The sequence below is a fragment of the Lithobates pipiens genome, unplaced genomic scaffold (genome assembly GCF_037356315.1).
Source record: "Lithobates pipiens isolate NorthernLeopardFrog02 unplaced genomic scaffold, aLitPip1_a1.2 Scaffold_1, whole genome shotgun sequence".
Classification (NCBI taxonomy): Eukaryota; Metazoa; Chordata; class Amphibia; order Anura; family Ranidae; genus Lithobates; species Lithobates pipiens.
In genome coordinates, this window is record NW_027507685.1 from 20,734,045 (window position 1) to 20,753,326 (window position 19,282).

At 43.7% G+C, this 19,282-nt stretch overlaps 2 protein-coding genes across 4 annotated transcripts; one reads left to right on the forward strand and one right to left on the reverse strand.

Annotated features, from left to right (window-relative positions):
* Window positions 1-2,133: 2,133 nt before the first annotated feature.
* SLC25A5 (solute carrier family 25 member 5) lies at window positions 2,134-6,579 on the reverse strand. Its single transcript, XM_077483992.1, has 4 exons — window positions 6,386-6,579; window positions 3,088-3,574; window positions 2,866-3,006; window positions 2,134-2,646 (listed from the first exon to the last, which is right to left on the reverse strand). The coding sequence occupies exons 1-4, from the start codon at window positions 6,494-6,496 to the stop codon at window positions 2,489-2,491; spliced, it is 897 nt and encodes a 298-aa protein (XP_077340118.1). The 5' UTR covers window positions 6,497-6,579; the 3' UTR covers window positions 2,134-2,488.
* LOC143983686 (uncharacterized) lies at window positions 5,842-18,181 on the forward strand. 3 transcript variants are annotated; one of them, XM_077483719.1, is made up of 4 exons: window positions 5,842-5,978; window positions 8,825-8,881; window positions 13,170-13,289; window positions 13,477-18,181. In XM_077483719.1, the coding sequence occupies exon 4, from the start codon at window positions 13,491-13,493 to the stop codon at window positions 15,930-15,932; it is 2,442 nt and encodes an 813-aa protein (XP_077339845.1). In that variant the 5' UTR covers window positions 5,842-5,978; window positions 8,825-8,881; window positions 13,170-13,289; window positions 13,477-13,490; the 3' UTR covers window positions 15,933-18,181. The 3 variants fall into 3 exon arrangements, with proteins under 3 accessions (XP_077339845.1, XP_077339998.1, XP_077339927.1); XM_077483801.1 differs by lacking the exon at window positions 5,842-5,978 and adding an exon at window positions 6,726-6,829; XM_077483872.1 differs by lacking the exon at window positions 8,825-8,881 and having other exon boundaries at window positions 5,870-5,978.
* The last annotated feature ends 1,101 nt before the right edge of the window (window positions 18,182-19,282 follow it).

Consider the following 19,282-nt stretch of genomic DNA (forward strand, 5'->3'; position numbering starts at 1 on the left):
GAAAGCAGTCCATACTTGTAAAATTTGCCATCACAGGCCCCATGTAGTATTTAAAAAGAGGCCCTAAAGCATAACCTTGGTCAAATCTTAAAATATATTGAAGGGGTTATACATTTGGCTTACAAAGATTTATGATCCCATCCGACAAAAGACAAATATTGGACACTTGGCCCATGTTGTCCAACAAACATGCTGGAAAACCAGCTCCCAATCAGCACTCTCAGCCAATGGCAGAGCACCAAGACCCCTTTCACACAAAAAAAAAAAAAAAAACCCTGAAAAAAAGCCTCCGTGGCAAACCCATTGTGAAAGTCAGAGTGCTTTCACACTGGGGTGCTGCGCTGGAAGGGCATCATAAAAAGTCCTGCCAGCAGCTTCTTTGCAGCAGTGACTACACCACTCCTGCCCATTGAAAACTGTGGGGCAGCGCCACCATACCACCGCAGTGTTTTACCAGTGGATTTAACCCCTTTTCAGCCATTAGCTGGTGGTTAAAACTGTGCTGCTTTACTGCCAACGCCCAGGGTGGCTCAGTGTGAAAGGGGTCTTAACACAACATTCTGCCACCCCCGTCAGAAAACAGCTGGGGGGGATCACTGTATCAGATAATTTGTACAGCAGCTCTGACCAGACAAGACAGTCTCTCTCCCCCCCCCCATTCAATGAAAACTAAATAGTGTACCGGGCTTCAGGCACTATTACACAAGTCAGACATATTTCTGCACAAACACTGCTGGCTTCTAGGAGAGAGTTAACATACAATCTTATGAATGGAAAAGGAGCAAGACTGGGTTTATATTTAGGCAGAATCCTTCTGACTGGGTAGGTACCAGGACAGGTTATGAAGGGTTTCGGCTACAACAGCTTAGGCCAGTGCAAAGCGTAGCATAAGAAATGCACCAATTCCTGCTGTGGTTCTGAGGGGCTGCTGTGTTCACTGTCTGCACAGCCATTACTTGCTGTGATCACTGCTGGACACAGTACATTCAACAGCAATCTCTGGAGGTAACTGCTGACTTTGCAGAGAATTTCAGCTGCTGTTAACCAGTTAGTGAATAGGAATAGCGGCTACACAGCCACAGCAGGAATCAAGACTTCTGCCACTACAAGTCATACACCTAGATCACAAGTGTAAATGTAGCCTGAAAATATTGGCAGCACAGTGGTGTATTGGGTCACTCTCGCCTAGCAGTAAAAAGGTCGCTGGTTCAAATGCCAACCATGACACTACCTGCCTGGAATTTGTATCTCCCTGTGCGGGTTTCCTCCCACACTCAAAAGACATGCTGGTAGGTTAATTGGCCCTAGTATACAAATGAGAGTTGGGGGACCTTTGATTGTGGTGCACTGGGTAAATTGACAGTTGTGCAGGGATAGGGACAATTGTGGACGCACCCACACTCAGGTTGCACTTGGTGACTTTATTAAACCTTACCAACTATGTAACCATCTAGCCCCCATCCCCCCTCCCCTTTAAAAAAAAAAAAAAAATCTACATTTTGGCTGGCATCTATTCTCCACCAACACCTTTTATATAAGCCACATCCATTAGGAATTTGAAACTGACAGCATGCTTTTTCTTTATGAAACAGAAAACTTATGGAAGCTAAACAGTTTCAAACTTAAAATCTGTGGCAAGATAAAGAGTAGGAAACAGGCCTTAACCAATGCATGCGATTCCCAAGGTGGTCATTCTAACTCTTCACTATTTAACTTACAGACCAACATACCTAGTTCCCAAATACTGCAACCCCAGCTCAATTATAAAAAGGTTCCTGTAAGGCAGTTCTAAATTGTAGTCTTCTATATAGCCGAACATACATCTGAGCAGGCATAGTAAAATACCAAAGCTGGAGAAGACTTCATTTTAGCACCAATACACCTTTTGCCAACAACCTCCCTAGTTGCAGCACTTATGGGGCAAGTTGTTTCTCTCCCCCCCCAAACTGCTCATGTTCATATCAGTTCCCAACTGCTCTAAAATTTACCCCAGCTGTACAATTTTGAAGTCAGCCAAATCTCAAATGTAGACAAGCATGCAGTGGGGGCATTTTATCATTATGGACAACCACCCTTTTAGGCACACCAGCGAAGAACAGAACTCCGCTATTCACAGCCATTAAAAAACACAAAGCAGATAGATCCATATTTTTTATTTCCTCCAACCTAGGTTATTTAAAAACATGACTGAAATAAAAAATAAAGAACGTTGAATTGAGTCCCATCAGGTAAGCCCACCTATCAGATGTGCACTACAAATGCAGGCCCCACTGATAGTTAAGTGGGTATAAAGGGAATGATTTATGTTAATGTGGAAAGCTGGTGAAATGGAATAAACTTGTTTCCCCAAATATCAACCAGTAAAATTACCAGTTACATTTTATAAATAAAGGTGTGCTTGACAAAAACAAAAAAAAGAAAGTCCAGAACATTCAGGGTATGTTACATAATACAGCATGCCAGGTCAGACATCTGAACAAGGATAAACTTAGATGACTTTCTTGAGCTCATCGTACAAGACCAAGACAAAAGCACCGCCCATTCCTCTGAGCACGTTGGACCAGGCACCCTTGAAGAAAGCCCTGCCACCTTCATCTTTTGCTATCTTCTTCCAGCAGTCAATTGTGCCACTGTACATGATCTCAGCTGCAAAAAAAAAAAAAAAAAAAGTTTGTTTAATTCAACAGTCAACAACTTTGCAAGACAAGACTATATATGTTCACTGAGCTTGTAAACCACGCAAGTTCCTTGCATCAACAATGCATTAGCTCGGAATTTTAGTTGGTTACTACATTGCAGGTCTACTATGCCACAGGATGACCATTTTACATATAGATGCTTTTTTGGAATAGAGTCATAGCTTACCTCCTTTTCTTCCAGACTGCATCATCATACGACGACGGACTGTGTCAAATGGGTAAGAGGCAAAGCCTGCCACTGCTGTTACTGTCTGAGCAATCATCCAGCTGATAAATATGTGTGTGTTCTTGGGATCTGGAAGCATACCTGTAAAAATATATGGTTATGTTACAAGCTCACAACTTTTTAGAAACACTTGGCAAAACAGCAATTTACAAGTTCACACACCTTTAGCTGTGTCGTAGATTCCAAAATAAGCAGCTCTGTAAATGATGATTCCTTGGACAGACACATTGAAACCTTGGTAGAGACCTTTAAGCCCATCGGATTTGTAAATCTTGGCAAGGCAATCACCAAGACCCTTGAATTCTCTGCCAGCGCCAGCCTTTCCAACATCAGCAGCTAGACGGGTTCGAGCAAAGTCAAGTGGGTAGACGAAGCACAAGGAGGTGGCTCCAGCAGCTCCACCAGATGCCAGGTTTCCAGCAAAGTAACGCCAGAACTGGGTCCTCTTGTCAACATTATCAAGGAAGATCTTCTTGTACTTGTCTTTGAAGGCAAAGTTGAGGGCCTGGGTTGGGAAATACCTGATCACATTGGCGAGGTTACCACGCCAAAAAGACAGGAAACCTTGTTCTTTGGGGATACGGACAACGCAGTCCATGATTCCTTTGTATTGCTTGTCGGCTGTGATTTGTTTGCTTGCATGTTGGACCTGGAAAAGATAAGGACACAAGTCAGTGACATACATTACTATAGGAAAAGCTCACATCCTAGACATAACCAAGAACTTAAGAAAAAAATAAAAAATAGCACCCCCAAAACTCCTTCCCTGCACACGTGTGTGTTGTGCTTCAAAAAAATCATAATGCATTAGGTAGCCCATATAAATGGCTGCCTTAAAGTGGTTATAAAGACTCAAGGCGTTTTACTTTCATGCATTTAGTAAAAAAATAAACCTTCTGTATGCAGCACCCCTCTCCACTCTTACCCAAGCCCCATATCAATACAGCAATGAGCACCTCTCCCTCACTGGCTGAGACCACAACAGGAGCCATCGGCTCCAACTACTGTCAATCAAAACCAGTGACCCAATGAGGGGAGAGCAGGGCCAAGCCACCTGGGCTGTTCTAAATAGACAGCGGTGGCTGCTTACTGTAGGGGCACTAGAGAAGATTGCATCTTCTCTGTGCAAAACCACTGCACAGAGTAGATAAGCAAGGCATTTTTAAGGGGAAAAAAAAACACCTTTAATAACCCTTTAATCCAATGTAATGACAGACCAGGCAACGTGATGTCACAAATGTAACCTTCCCAGTCTTCAATCCAAGGAATGATTTGTGGCCTCCATGGTGCTCCCCAGCTGCTAATCATTCTCCATCAGGCCTGAGCATGCATTCTACAATCTATTCTCACTCAGGCCAAATACAAGCTCTGCGTAGGATTGTATGGAGCATGCAGTGCAAATCAGAATCTGACCAGCAGCTGTACAGCACTAGAACCTCCATGGACAGGCAAGAACAAGACTTGAATGGCTAAAGTTGCATTAACCTGCCTGCTGTTTGAAGGACTTGTTTACCCTTTCAGTCAGGGGACAGTAAACATGGCATTTAGCCATATTTTTACAACTCTACTTAAGCCACAAAGACAGCTGGAATGGGTTGTAGAAATGCTGCAGTCCTCTGCAGCAACTGCAGTTATCTCATCATATTCAGTGGGCGGGAATGTGACCCATTAAATGAGCGGGACTGATCTGCACAAGGTTGAGGCCTTTCCACTCATCCTATGCAATTTTACTTACCCAAGCCCCTTCATCTCCTCTGCAAGGACACGCTGTCCCAGTTCTTGATTGGATAGATTGATGCAGTGCAGCCATTGGCTCCCGCTGCTTTCAATCAAATCCAATGATGCAGGGGCAGAGTCTGACATTCATGTCTGGACGCAAATGCTGGAATCGGATTGTGCTTCTCCTAGGGCAGTCATGGCGAACTTTGGCACTTCATTTCCCAGAATGCTCCTGCACGCCACAGTGTAAGTGAGCATGATGGGAAATGTAGTTCTAAGGTTAGCCATTGCTGTCCTGGGGTGTTATTTGATGCGGGGAGGAGCCTCTGGTTTTTCACTTTAATGCATAAAGGTGAAAAAACTGACTTTCCAACCCATTTAATATTAGGACAAATAACTGTCCAGCAACCCAGGCAATTTTTCCAGCAGCTCTCAGATGCTGCTGCTTGCAAGGGAAACCTGCAGTAGGCCTTGCCAAACGAGTGGCAAGGAGGCAGGTGAGCTGCATTTACCCGTCTGGGGTGGAGCTCCGCTTTAAGTTGGGTATACACATCAAAATGTGGCTGTTCAGTAACTCAGCCCCATTTCCATCCATGTGCAATCCTGTCCTAAAAGCTGGTCATTAGATCAGCTCCTGCTGGAAAACCAACATTTGATCAGCTGCTGCAGTGATGTGCATTAGGAATACACTGCTGTATCCTTTGTACTGAACTGTACACCCCTATACATTGCAAAGCGCTGCGTAAACTGTTGGCACTATATAAATCATGTATAATTATTAAGGGGGGTTAAGCATCCACAACACGTTTTTAAATAAAAAAAATAATTAAATTCTGTATGCCCGTTTTTAACCCCGTCTAACATGCGCTGCATTGTTCGATACGCTCCCATCGATCTCCATTTTTATGAAATTGCAGAGTCCTGCTTGCTGCATCTTTGATGCCCTTAATGAAAACCCCGGATCTAATAGAGGTCAATGGGAGCATGCCTAAACTGTGCCAGAAATGCAGCACCCAGATGCCACTATCTGCCTGGTAGTGTGCCCACCACGGCCATATCTGGACCCCAATACAGAACAATGGTATGAAGGAGGCCATTATCGCCCACTCCCGCCCCCCGGGGAAGAAAGGCGGCAGCGATGACACAATGGAGGCGGTGGAAGGACACGAGTTTCCGGGTCAGGGCCCCGCCCAGCGCCCCATTCATTGTACCGGCAGGGGACACGTGGTGCAGGGAGGGGCGGAGCGGCGGGTAGAATCCCGGGAAATCATTAAACCACCGGCCGGCCATCTGGAAGGACAAAGATCAGGGGAGGCCCCGGGATCTCCGCACAGGTATCCGATCACAGAGGCCACCGGGGTGTCAGCACCGGGCGGGCCAAGCCATAGTAATCACATGTATAATCCCATCCAATGCTCTATGGGGCCTGCGATCCGGACAGGGCCGTCTCCTTGCTGCGACCTTGGCCGGGATGAGGCGGAATCCGCCGATCTCACGCTTTACAATAAATGATAGAATTGGTGATAAGCATGTGACCCCCTCCCCCCCAATCCGGGGCGGTGATCGGGACAAGGACACTGCGGATTACCGGGGCCTGCCCCGTATTACACTGCAATCAATGGCCTCCCGCATTACACCCCTCCCCCTCCTTTACCGGCTCTCTGACCGGACCGGCAATAACTCTAGTAGTCAGGCCCAGCCGGCGAGAAATTAAAGTTCCCACCCCCCCGCATTTCCTTACTTGAAGCAAAAGCTTGACTCGTTCAATGGGCGCTACAGCGGTCTTGGAGATAGCAGCGGCCACGCCGCCGGCCAAGAAGTCCTTGGCGAAGGAGATTGCTGCGTCGGTCATGATGGCGGCCGGTGTTCTAGGAGAGTGGCTCTTACTGCAGCACTAAGCTTCCGAGGGCTGGGAAGTATGCCGCTGAAATGGCCGGTTTTATAGGGTGCAGGCGGTGTGAAGGGCGGGGCGAAGCCTCTGATTGGCCGGGCCGGGGGGGGATGGAATTTGGGACTTGGAGCGGAATTTCTCATTTTTTTGTTGCGCGCGCATACCAAGGAGGTAAGAAGGGGGAGGGGAAGGGTGAGGAAGGTTAGCGGTGACGTGGGGGAAGGAGGGAGTTGCTAGGCGACGGAAGTCCGGAGACTCTCCCAACCGGCGCCCTTCATACGGTGACTGTGTGGGGTCAGTGTGTTCCGGGAGTGCCCCCCTCTATAATACACCCCCCACCATATGATAAGAATCCCCTATGAACCGTGCACCTCCCTCCATAATATGTAGGCCCCATTCACACATTGTCTGCATGGAATACAGCTTCCTGCTCATCATCTATTCTCAACTCCAGTCCTCAAGTACCCCCAACAGGACATGTGTTCAGGACGGCTGTGCTAATTACTAAGGCAATGAACTCCTCAAATCTCCTGTGCAAAATCATGGAGAGCCTGAAAACATGGCCTGTTGGAGGAACTCGAGGACGGCAGTTGTAAAACATTCATCTGAATTACTCCTGTTTTGATGGGTACAAATCTTCAAATGAAGGTCTACACTTCTATGTGCATTTCAGGCACGTTTCTGTACACGGATGCTAAGAATGAGCTCCGATGCGTTCGTACATTCCACGTGCAGAGCCCGCCAGGAAGTCGGCACTGCGCTGATCACAGGCAGTGAGACATTGCCCCGATGTGTGGTTGCAGAGATCAGGAAATGTCTCACTGCCTGTGATTAGTGCAGCGCCAACTTCCTGGCAGCCTCTGCACGGGGAATCGTGCGAACAAACCGGAGCTCATCCCTAATGGATGTAGCCAATCCCATCTGCTGTCCGGGCACCCATGTGTGCCCCTGCCCCCCCACAGTTTTGCCAGCTGCCCTCCCCTCCTCTCCTGCCAGCAGCTGTTGTGGACACACAGGGATATTTCAAGATGGAGTGTGGTGAAGGGACCAGTAAATATGTGATTTACTGGCCCCTTCCTTTCTTGAATGAACACAGTGAGTCATCATACTAATCACTCCTGTGTCCATCCATCACTGAGGCATAATAAACAGTTTACTCTGCTTCCATTTGTGAATGAGCAGGAAGCATCGGATCGCTTTCTATTAACTCATCTGTGCAGCTGGGGCCACAGAGAAAGGGGGGTGATAAATCTTTGTCCTCAGTAGGGATGAGCTCAGGCATGTTTGCAGCACTAATCACAGGCAGTGAGACATTGCCTGATCTCTGCAGCCACACATCGGGGCAATGTCTCACTGCTTGTGATTAGCACAGCGCAGTGCCGACTTCCTGGCAGGCTCTGCACGTGTTCCATCCGAACACGCCTAAGCTCATCCCTAGTCCTCAGTCACTTTTGGATGGGGAAATGGGACCCTGTCAGGTAAGCTGTATGGGGCCCCATAATTCCTAAGAGCAACCATGCATACATGCATAAAATCTGTAAATATGTATGGCGCTGGACACACAGGTATCCAATGTTTTTTCAGTCACATGCAGCTCTGTGTATGGGCTCATTGATGACTATACACAGAACAATGCCCATCTAAACGCAGTGTGTTTTCTGTCCATGTGAATGATCCCACATCCCACAGGACTGATCTGTTATTAGAACAGAATTCTGAAGGTTCAGCCCATGTCCTGACTTGGCAGTCCAAACTGTTCGCCGTAGAAGTCAGTGGGCCAAGCTGTCCGCCGTAGAAGTCAGTGGGCCAAGCTGTCCGCCGTAGAAGTCAGTGGGCCAAGCTGTCCGCCGTAGAAGTCAGTGGGCCAAGCTGTCCGCCGTAGAAGTCAGTGGGCCAAGCTGACCGCCGTAGAAGTCAGTGGGCCAAGCTGACCGCCGTAGAAGTCAGTGGGCCAAGCTGACCGCCGTAGAAGTCAGTGGGCCAAGCTGTCCGTCGTAGAAGTCAGTGGGCCAAGCTGTCCGTCGTAGAAGTCAGTGGGCCAAGCTGTCCGCCGTAGAAGTCAGTGGGCCAAGCTGTCCGCCGTAGAAGTCGGTGGGCCAAGCTGTCCGCCGTAGAAGTCGGTGGGCCAAGCTGTCCGCCGTAGAAGTCGGTGGGCCAAGCTGTCCGCCGTAGAAGTTGGTGGGCCAAGCTGTCCGCCGTAGAAGTTGGTGGGCCAAGCTGTCCACCATAGAAGTGAATGTGCAGTTGCTATGCAGATAAACCATTGACCTTTCTTGTGTTTTTTTGCAGGGCCAACCACTGCCGCCAAGGCCTTTTTCCTCCCGCTGAGCAGCAAAGCAAGAGCCAGTATGTACATACTTCTCATCACTCACAGTAATGGGTGTGCTGTATGCACCTTTTATCAAGCTGCTCATTTACTTGACCAGCAGTTAAAGTGTCACTAAGTCAAAAAATATATATATATATATATATACTCGAGTATAGGCAGAGGCACTTAATTTTACCATAAAAAACTGGGAAAACGTATTGACTCGAGTATAAGCCTAGGGTGGGAAATGCAGCAGCTACTGTTATTGCTTTTTTCAGCTCTTGACACAACCTTAAGTTTGAAACCAGCTTAGTATGACCTGCGTTTCTGTTTTGGTCCAAGATTAGAAGTATTGGGATCCATTTCTAAAAGATTAAAACAAAAGCTTGTATAGTTTGAGGCCTAACGCAGGTTGATAATATAGATGTGATTACATGACTGTTTGCATAGAGCAGCCTGTGTTAGCGCTAATAATATACATTCTACCAGTGCCCATCATGTACAACCTGCCAGTGCCCATCATGTACAGCCTACCAGTGCCCATCAGGTACAGCCAGCCAGTGCCCGGTAATGCGATGTCACGCTGCGTGTCAGAGCTGGATCTGAATCGCAGTGCAGCCGCTGTAACGATGTTCCTCATTCTATGACACATGGCACAATGATTCCTAGCATTGGATCAGTGTGCCATCTATCAAAAGAGGCGGGACATCGCTGCAGTGGCTGCACGGCAAATCAGATCTCTGACACACAGTATGAGATCACGCTACCAGTCACTGGGGAGCCTGCACATGACACTTGTGAGAAGAGCAGGAGGGAGGGGAAACTGACAGGGGCGCGCTGGGATGATATATGTGCGGCACCTAGCGGGATGGTCCCGCCCCTTTTTGGCTCTATTTTCAGGACTTTTTTTTTCTTAAGTGGGACCCTCACTCGAGTATAAGCTGAGGCGTGGGGGGGGGGGGGGGGGTCAGCATAAAAAATGTGCTGAAAAACTTGGCTTATACTCAAGTTAATATGGTATATCATGTTCTATACATTATTCGGATTGCGTCTTAGTGTCTGGTAATAGCAGTGTTGACCAGCACATTCCCAAATAGAAAATAGCCCATTAGGGTTGGAGACCACACTGTACTGACTTAAACAGTCACTGGTTGTGGGTGATGAAAAAGGGTGAGACAGATGACTTTACTTCCAATGATTTGTGCCCAACTTGGAAGTAGGGGACAGGTGGGCCTTTGTGGGGCCTATTCTGCTACCCCTGGGTATGGCCTTATGGTGGTATCCATATGTTGACTTGGAAGAGTAGGTAGAAAGGAGCGCCTGGTGTCCAGTAAATGCAAGATGGAAGTGACTTTGAAGGCATTTATTAGAAAGTGCAACAAGTATGACAAACCAATGCGTTTCAGGGAACAAAGACTCCCTCTTCTTCAGGTTTTTTGCTGCATCTTTATACGTGTGGAAAAACAGATGTGACTAACACTTATCCATCTGAACTTTGAGCGACAGAGTGTCTGCTGTGCTTGCTGAGGCATCGTTGAGTCTTTTCCAGATAGAAAATGTAAAACTTAGATTATGAGGGTGGCTATGTTTGGCCTACAATGGGTCACACCTAGGGAATGTAGCCACCCTACTCTGTGCACTCCTAAGATGGACTATAATAATATGTTCTGTAGCCACTTAAAGCAGTAATAAAGTCTGAAGAAAAAAAACTTTCTCCTGCAAGTTAAAGAGGAAGTAAACCCTGATGGGTTTACTTCCTCTTTGATTCCCTGCAAAGGTAAAGCATAATGGACTACAATGCATCGCATAGTCCATTATGTGTCACTTACCTGACACATAATGGACTACTGGATATTATGTGCTAGTATGCATCACACATTATGAAAGACTTACCTTAAAATGAAGCCCTCCAGTAGTGCGCCATCACTGCTGACAGGGCTTCCATCTTCACCTGGTCTTTTTTCCAGGTTTGTGGACTATGGCCATTTGAATGGCTGAGCCAAGATGATATCACTCTGATGCATGTGCACAGGAGCCACAATTGTGGCACGGCATACTTGGTATGCCATCCCTTCAGAGTGCAGTGCGCATGCACCAGTGACGTCATCAGCTGCAGAAATAGTGAACATCTCCTAAACGGTGCATGTTTAGGGGATATTCCTTGTACCTACAGGTAAGCTTTATTATAGGCTTACCTGTAAGTACAAGTCACCAGGCAGTGTTGATGTAGCACCCTGATATTTATCGCAGAACGTAAAAATGTCTGCAAATAGATAAACAAAACTGCATTACATATAGATATGTGTACAGTGGAAATGCAACTTCAAAATAATCAAGCATATCATCACATAGATCTATCTCATTGAGCCTATGGCCATTTGGGCAAACAGCCACAGCACAAGTTAAATAATCTGGATACAGGATAATTTTCACGACCATGCAGTTTGTACGATCAGTTTTTAAGCAATGATATATAAGATGAGATGTGATGATATGCTTGATTATTTTTAAGTTGCATTTCCACTGTACACATATCTATATGTAATGCATTTTTGTTTATCTATTTGCAGACGTTTTTATGTTCTGTGATAAATTGCACATACCTCTGATGAAGAGAAAGCAACCATTGCAAATATTGAAACGCTTGGACACTTCTGTTGTACTCACCCTTCGCTCAACAGATATCTTGTGTGGTTATTGTTTTGTACATTTTTTTACTGTATTACATGTTTACCAGTCTCCTGAGTATCATTGCTAAATCTATTTTCATATTATGTATGTGCTTATTCTTTTTAAATAACTTTATTAAAAGATTTATATATTTTTATATTCGTATCACACCTCATTAGCTATCTGCCCTATTCAAAGTTCCATTTAGAGGAAACTTGTTTTTAAGTTTTTATTTAAGATATCCATTGCATCTGTAGCATTGTAACCTACTGTAGCATTACATCTACCAAATATTATCTGTGCCCTTTGCTAATGTCAGGGGCCATAGCCGAGGTCTCCAATATCTAGCAAGTTGGAAACCACTGTTCTAGAACATATGGCCGGAAAGTGAACAAGTATACTGTAGATGAAAATTCTTTCTTGTATTGAAAAAAAAAAACAAGAGAAGGACTCCTATTAGCACTACTATGACAAAGGGTTCAAAGTACCAGGTTTGATTTCTATTAATGAGCGTGCTCTGCTTTCCTAATAAGAATCTCTCTCCTGATGCCCTTCTTTGTTGTCACTGTCTGTTACATAGACACTAAGTTGGATGGCAAACCCCCTAATTGGTATGGCAATTGACAGTAAAACCTTCAATTGTTTTATGTAAGAAGTCAGTATTACCGTATTTATCGGCGTATAACACGCACTGGCGTATAACACGCACCCCACGTTTAGGAGGGCATTTTAAGGAAAAAAGTTTTAGGAGGGAATTTTAAGGGAAAAAAAACTTACATTTAAATGCCCATCAATGCAGCCTTATCAGTGTGCATGTGCAGCCTTGTCCATCATTGCAGAATGATCCGTGTCATATGCACCTTGCCCAGCGCGGTTTGCAGCCTTGCCCAGCGCGGTTTGCAGCCTTGCCCAGTGTCATTTGCAGCTTGCCAGTGTCATTTTCAGCTTGCACAGCGCCATTTGCAGCTTTGCCCACGTTTAAATTTCCCTCTGCCGAGACAGACCGAGCGCCGCCAAAAAATACAGAGCGCCGCCGAAAAAGAACGAGCCGACTGCTCGGCTTTGCTTGCAGTCCCGCCTCCCTGCTGTTTCTGGAGCGAGCGCTGCCGAAAAAGGCTGAGCCGACTGTACTGTGTACTCAGACTGGGCGGAACTGCGAGCGGAGCCGAGCCGAGTACACAGTACAGTCGGTTCGGTCTTTTTTAGCAGCGCTCGCTCCAGAAACATCAGGGAGGTGGGACTGCGAGCGAAGCCGAGCAGTCGGCTTGGTCTTTTTTGGCGGCGCTCTGTATTTTTCGGCCGCTTGCTATTTTCAGCTCACAGACAGTGGGGATCGGCGTATAACACGCACCCACGACTTTCCCCCAATTTTAAGGGGGAAAAAGTGCGTGTTATATGCCTATAAATACGGTATATTTGTCAAGATACTTGGCTCAATGCTATTTTTGCTGGGAACACCTTTGTAAAATAATGCATTAACCTGTTACTTTTTCCTATGCTTCATAGAAAACATGAATACAGAGACTTAATGGTAATAAACTGTAATGGGATTCCACGAATAATGCTTATTATGTGATACTACACCGGCGAGGAAATCATGGTTTAACCTTCCTTAGCCTTTGTAACCACCCATTCTCATTTGTCTGTCTTTTGCAGCTTTCACTGAAAACATCACATGTGTATTATCCAAGTATATTGCTGACATTAAATGAGAATAACCCTTGCCATCAGTGAGGATAACCCTAGCATTTAGTGAGGATCATCCTTTATGAACAGGTAATAATTCATCCCACTCCATGTTCAAGATTGCCGCTTTTTTGATGCCTGGTCTGTTTGGCCCTTTAAACAAATTAGTGAGGCTTTTTATTTATTTATTTATTTTTCTTATTGTTTGTTGCCAAACTAGTCAAATAGGGAATAAAACGAGAATAAATCAACATTTTTTTGGTCATTTTTCTTGCAGGATCCAACACTAATATGCCATCCTGCTTTGTACGGGGATGCCAGTCTGGCAGCAAGAAAAAAGAGCAGGAACATACACTGCATTCGTTTCCTCGAGACCAGGAAATGATCAGCCGTTGGCTATTTCGTATAGGTCATGAAGGAGATTCGGTGTATAGTCTTTCTGGAGTGATTTTGGCTAACAGAACCGGAGCTTATAGAATATGCTCTAAACATTTTACTCAGGATTCCTATGAGCTGAGAGGATCTAGCTATTTTTTGAAAAAGGATGCCCTTCCCTCTCTGTTTTTGGATGCAGAAAGTGAATCAGAGCACACTTATGCAAAGAAAAGAAGATTAGAGGAGGATAGCCCGGAAATCGCCTCTACTTCCCAAACAACAACACCTTCTGCAGCTGCAGTGGCCAATGCTGTTTCAATACCCTCTGAACAGTTGCAAGAACCTTGTAAAGGGCCTGATCTATTTCTTCCATTAAGCTATGAGTATGTAAACTGCATTGAACTAATTGGGGTGCAAGCAGTAGAAGAAATCAAAACCTGGTCCACACCTGATGTGGACAGTTCAGCTTCATTTGCCCGCAAAAATGAAAAAGCAGAAAAACCACATAAAGCAAAATTAACTCGCAGTATACATACTTCCACTGAATATTTCCCTGGACAAACTCACAAGCACACACAGTTTGATAAAAGAATGGGCATGAAAGATAAAAATCTTCAAGTCGTCAGGAGACCCCCACATCGGTCCATTGGCATTCAATGCAATCTTGTAAGCTTACCTAGGTTATCAGAAGGCCCATCTTTTCACCAGCCTAAAAACATTGATATGAATGAAACTCAAACAAGTTCTATGGGACAGTTTTTTGTAAATCCTATAAAAAAAATAGATTTTCCAGTTCCTTCTGACTATGAGCAGGAAGAAACTGAAAAGTCACAATCTGAATCCGATGAGATGTGTAGTCCAAAAAGAGTTGTCTTTGATGACAGCTACCAGCCAACGGACAGAGAGGAGGAACAGGTCTTTCATGACATGCAGGGAAATAAGGAACTGTACATTGATCCTGATGATCTGGACAGCTCCTTCATTCTTTTAGCGAATGAATATCTTCCCACCAATTTTTTAACTGAAAGGAAGCTGATTGTCTTTGAATCATGTTTAGACAAACTATTGAAGTGCTGCAGATGTCAAGCTGATCGATTTTGCCAGGGTAATATAACCGATATAATAAAATACCGTGTTGGATCAGCCATGTCTGTTACTGCCTATTGCTCTAACAGGCATCATTTTCAGCTGTGGCGGAGTCAGCCCATGATCGGACGCAAACCCGTTGGCAATCTGCTGATATCTGCAGGAATAGTTTGTAGCGGATCTAATTTTGTAAACTTCGAAAGATTTTTCAGTTTGCTAAATATTTTTGGAATAAGCAAGTCAAGTCATTACAAAAATCAAGACTTATTTGTTTTCCCTACAATCAACCACCACTGGCAGCTAAATCAGAGGGATACCTTGGCGTCCTTAGGTCAGCAACCAGTAGCCATTGTTGGTGATGGACAGTTTGATTTACCTAGTCACTCTGCAAATTATTGCATGTACAGTTTTATGGATGGCAACTCAAAAAAAATAATCGATTTCCAGATAGAACAAGTCGAGCCCAGTAGTAGTGCTGTTGCATTAGAGCACAAGGCTTTTAAAATTGCGCTTGATCGATTACTTAATGAAGGCATCAGTATCCAAATAGTATTTACAGATCGGCACATGTCAATCAGGAAATTATTGCAGGATCACTACAGTTTCCTCATACACCAATTTGACATATGGCATGTGGCCAAATCGATCGGGAATAAAATTGCTGCAGCAAGTCGCAAGGCAAGGTGTGCTCAATTGTCAAAATGGGTTACAGCAACTAAAAAGCACTTGCGGTGGGCAGCAAGTGCATGTGGACATAACCCTGCTTTGCTTGTGGAGCAGTGGTCCTCCATTGTTTATCACATTGCAAACCAACACTGTTGGCAAATGGGTGATTTATACAAGGAATGTCACCATGCAGGGATCATGGAGGAGGAAGATCGAGGGACAGATTGGCTAAAAGTAGGATCAACAGCACATGGAGTTTTCAAAGACATTGTTTTGAACAAAAGGCTAATTAAAGATCTTAAGCAACTTTCTTTTTGCCACACTGGTGAAATAGAGGTGTTCCACAACACCACAATGAAGTACCGGTCAAAACACAAACATTACTGCATGGGTGGGATGGTGGCACGCACTCAGCTAGCAGCACTGGACCACAATCACAATATTAACCGAGTCCAGGCAAAGGTCAATGCAAAAGATGGCATACTACATCACCATACCAGTAAGGAAACAAAATCTTGGATGGCAGAGAAACTTGATAAGCCCTCTAGTCAGGGTTTTTTGAAAACCATACTCTTGGATGTCTTGGCATTGGCTGCGAGAAACTGATCTGATCTAAATCTTAATATGTAGAGGTTTCAGGAGGACATAACCACTTATCCACGTTGAGAGATAATGGGACTACTTGCTTCTTACTATTGAAGCCTAGAAATGACATGGAACTACAAGATACCCACCTTTTTGTAGGCAATTTGTCAAGCTTCTCTTTACCATCTTTTGCTTTCCTTATTTTTCCTTGCATTTGTGAATATTGCACCTCTGTTCCTTAACTCAGGAAAGCCTTAGAAATTTGTGAACCTTCTGCAGTTTCATTATTGATAACTCTTCTTAACCATGAAACATGTTTGAACTAATGTTGGATAAGTGGTTATGTTACCTGAAACATGTACTGTACATCATTGTTCTTGTGTTTACTACCTTTTATATCCCTAAATACAATAGAATATAGCAATGCAACATCATGTGTTCCTAAAGCTCAACTCCAGGCACATTTAAAAGAGGAACATTAATGTAGCACTGCAATCATTACTACATTGTTAAAGAGGAAGTAAACCCTGATGGGTTTACTTCCTCTTTGATTCACTGCAAAGGTAAAGCATAATGGACTACTATGCATCGCATAGTTGTCCATTATGTGTCACTTACCTGACACATGTGTACGGAGCCTCCATCTTCTCGGTGGGTCTCGCTGCTCCAGCGCTGTCATTCGACGAAGCCGCAATGACGTCACTCCCGCGCATGCGCACGGGAGCCGCCACTCGCGGCATATCGCCGTTGAGAGCGGCGCGCTCAGTGCGCCTGCGCCGTAGACAGTGGTGCCTTTGTTTTGGCAAATATTCCTTGTACCTACAGGTAAGCCTTAATCTAGGCTTACCTGTAGGTCAAAGTGGTTTGTAAGGGTTTACAACCACTTTAAATTATGATTTGGTATCAGCCACTTCCAGTCCACTGTATAGTCTGTTCGGCAGAGCTTAAATAAGGGGAGGGAGAAGGAGCACAAGTCAAGTCAATCAGGTGTGTGTGTTCAATACACATGCTCATCATTGTACTGCTTCTCTATAGTAATAGGTGGGGGTAAGTTAAAGTGGAACTTTCATTCACCCAATCAACATTAATTATTTTTAAACCTCACACTGTTAGCATTAGTAAATAGATAGGAAAGTATATCATATTTACTAGTTTTTCATTTTTTTCACATTTCTTCAGTTACTTCCTGGTTTCTTGCTTAGGCAAATGATGTCATACATCCCAGGAGTCTTCAGGAGAGGAGGAGGGGTTTTATCAGCAAAGCACACTCTTCTGCATGCATGCTTGAGCTAAGGGCAGATGTATCCCAGGAAGTAAATGCTACATGGATCATTTTCCCTTACTCAAGATGGCCAGAAATGCTAGGGGGGTGTTTTTTGAAGTAATTTCTCAACAAAATCAAGCATGAAGACAGGGATGAATGGGAACTTGCTTGCAATATTAAACATGAATTAAATAGCGTTTTAGGTTTGTAGTGCTCAGGTGCAGTGAAGATCCGCTTTAATGCCAAACTGTAGCAAAAAAAAAATCATATCCCCTTCCCTGCTACAAAGGTCTGTGCTGTGTAAATCTCAGGACTGGAAAGACAGAGATACAAATCCTTGGCAAGTAAAACAGCTCTTGTATGTGTATTTAGCTGTTTGCTTGGAGTTCAGCTATGGTGGCTCGCCCACACCATGCCTGATCATCTGCGTTGATCAAAATTATTTTTTATGTGCCCTATTTCCATAATTCTGCATGTGGTACAAATTCAGTGCAACACTTGTAAACACATGCTTATATTTAAACGAATTGTCATTTTGGGGTTTATTTACTAAAGCTAGAGAGGGCAATATTAGTCACAATTCTGCATAGAAACCAATCAGCTTCCAGGTTTTATTGCCAAAGCTTAATTGAACAAGCTGATTGGTTTCTATGTGGAAATGTGACTAATTTTGCCCTCTTTAGCTTTAGTAAATAAACTCCTTTGTGGCATTTTAATAAGGAAACAGAGTGATGCTTTGTAACAGTTCATCACACTGCCTCTTAACAATAACACATGCGGCCTGTTGTGAATGAGCCCAGATGCATATAAGATTGTATATTTTCTTTATTACAAAAGATCTTCAGTAAATTTTTTATTTTTTTTGCACATTACTAAAACATTTTTATAAAAGTTGTCTTGTCTTGCAATGTAAAATATGTATATTAATGTATCTCTCAAACAATACTTTGAATATTTTTTGTATTTTAATATTAAAAAACAACAATTTCCTTTTCTGGCAACACAATGCTCGTGTACAATTTTCAAGAGATTCAAAATCAGGTACAGGTACAAAATCAGAGATTCAAACTACATTATGTATTAACTAAATTCACTTGTAAAAAAAAAAAAAAAAAACACAGCAGCATACATATACCCAAAACCAAATATTGAATGAAAATTATAAACTGAATAGTGCTGCGGGAACTGAATAGTTCCTTTAAAGAGCCCAAAACAAATAATATACATATACAATATATGTACAAAGGTATTAACCACTCAAGGGCCAGGCCATATTTCTCAAACTTGTTGTTTACAAATTAAAATCATTTTTTTTGCTAGAAAATTACTTAAAACACCCAAACATTATATATTTTTTTCAGACACCCTAGAGAATAAAATGGCGGTCGTTGCAATACTTTATGTCACACCGTATTTGGGCAGCGGTCTTACAAGCGCACTTTTTTGGAAAAAAATGCACTTTTTTTAATTAAAAAATAAGACAACAGTAAAGTTAGCTCAATTTTTTTTTATACTGTGAAAGATAATGTTACACCGTGTAAATTGATACCCAACATGTCACGCTTGAAAATTGTGCCCGCTCGTGGAATGGCGACAAACTTTTACCCTTAAAAATCTCCATAGGCAACTTTTAAAAAATTCTACAGGTTGCACATTTTAAGTTACAGAGGAGGTCTAGGGCTAGAGTTATTGCTCTCACTTTACCGATCGCGGCGATACCTCACATGTGTGGTTTGAACACTGTTTTCATATGCGGGCGCTACTAACATATGCGTTCACTTCTGCACACGAGCTCAGTGCGCATTTAACATTTTTTTTTATTATTCTTATTTATTTTACCCTTTATTTTTTATTTGTACGTGGTTTAAAAAAAAAATAGTACTGGGTACAGCAAGCCAAGTGTAAGAAACCACTGGTGTCGATTTCTTCCACCACTTTAGGTAACACTCTTCTTACCAGGTATTAACCACTCAAGGGCCAGGCCATATTTCTCAAACTTGTTGTTTACGAATTAAAATCAGGTTTTTTGCTAGAAAATGACTTAGAACCCCCAAACATTATATATATATTTTTTCAGACACCCTAGAGAATAAAATGGCAGTCATTG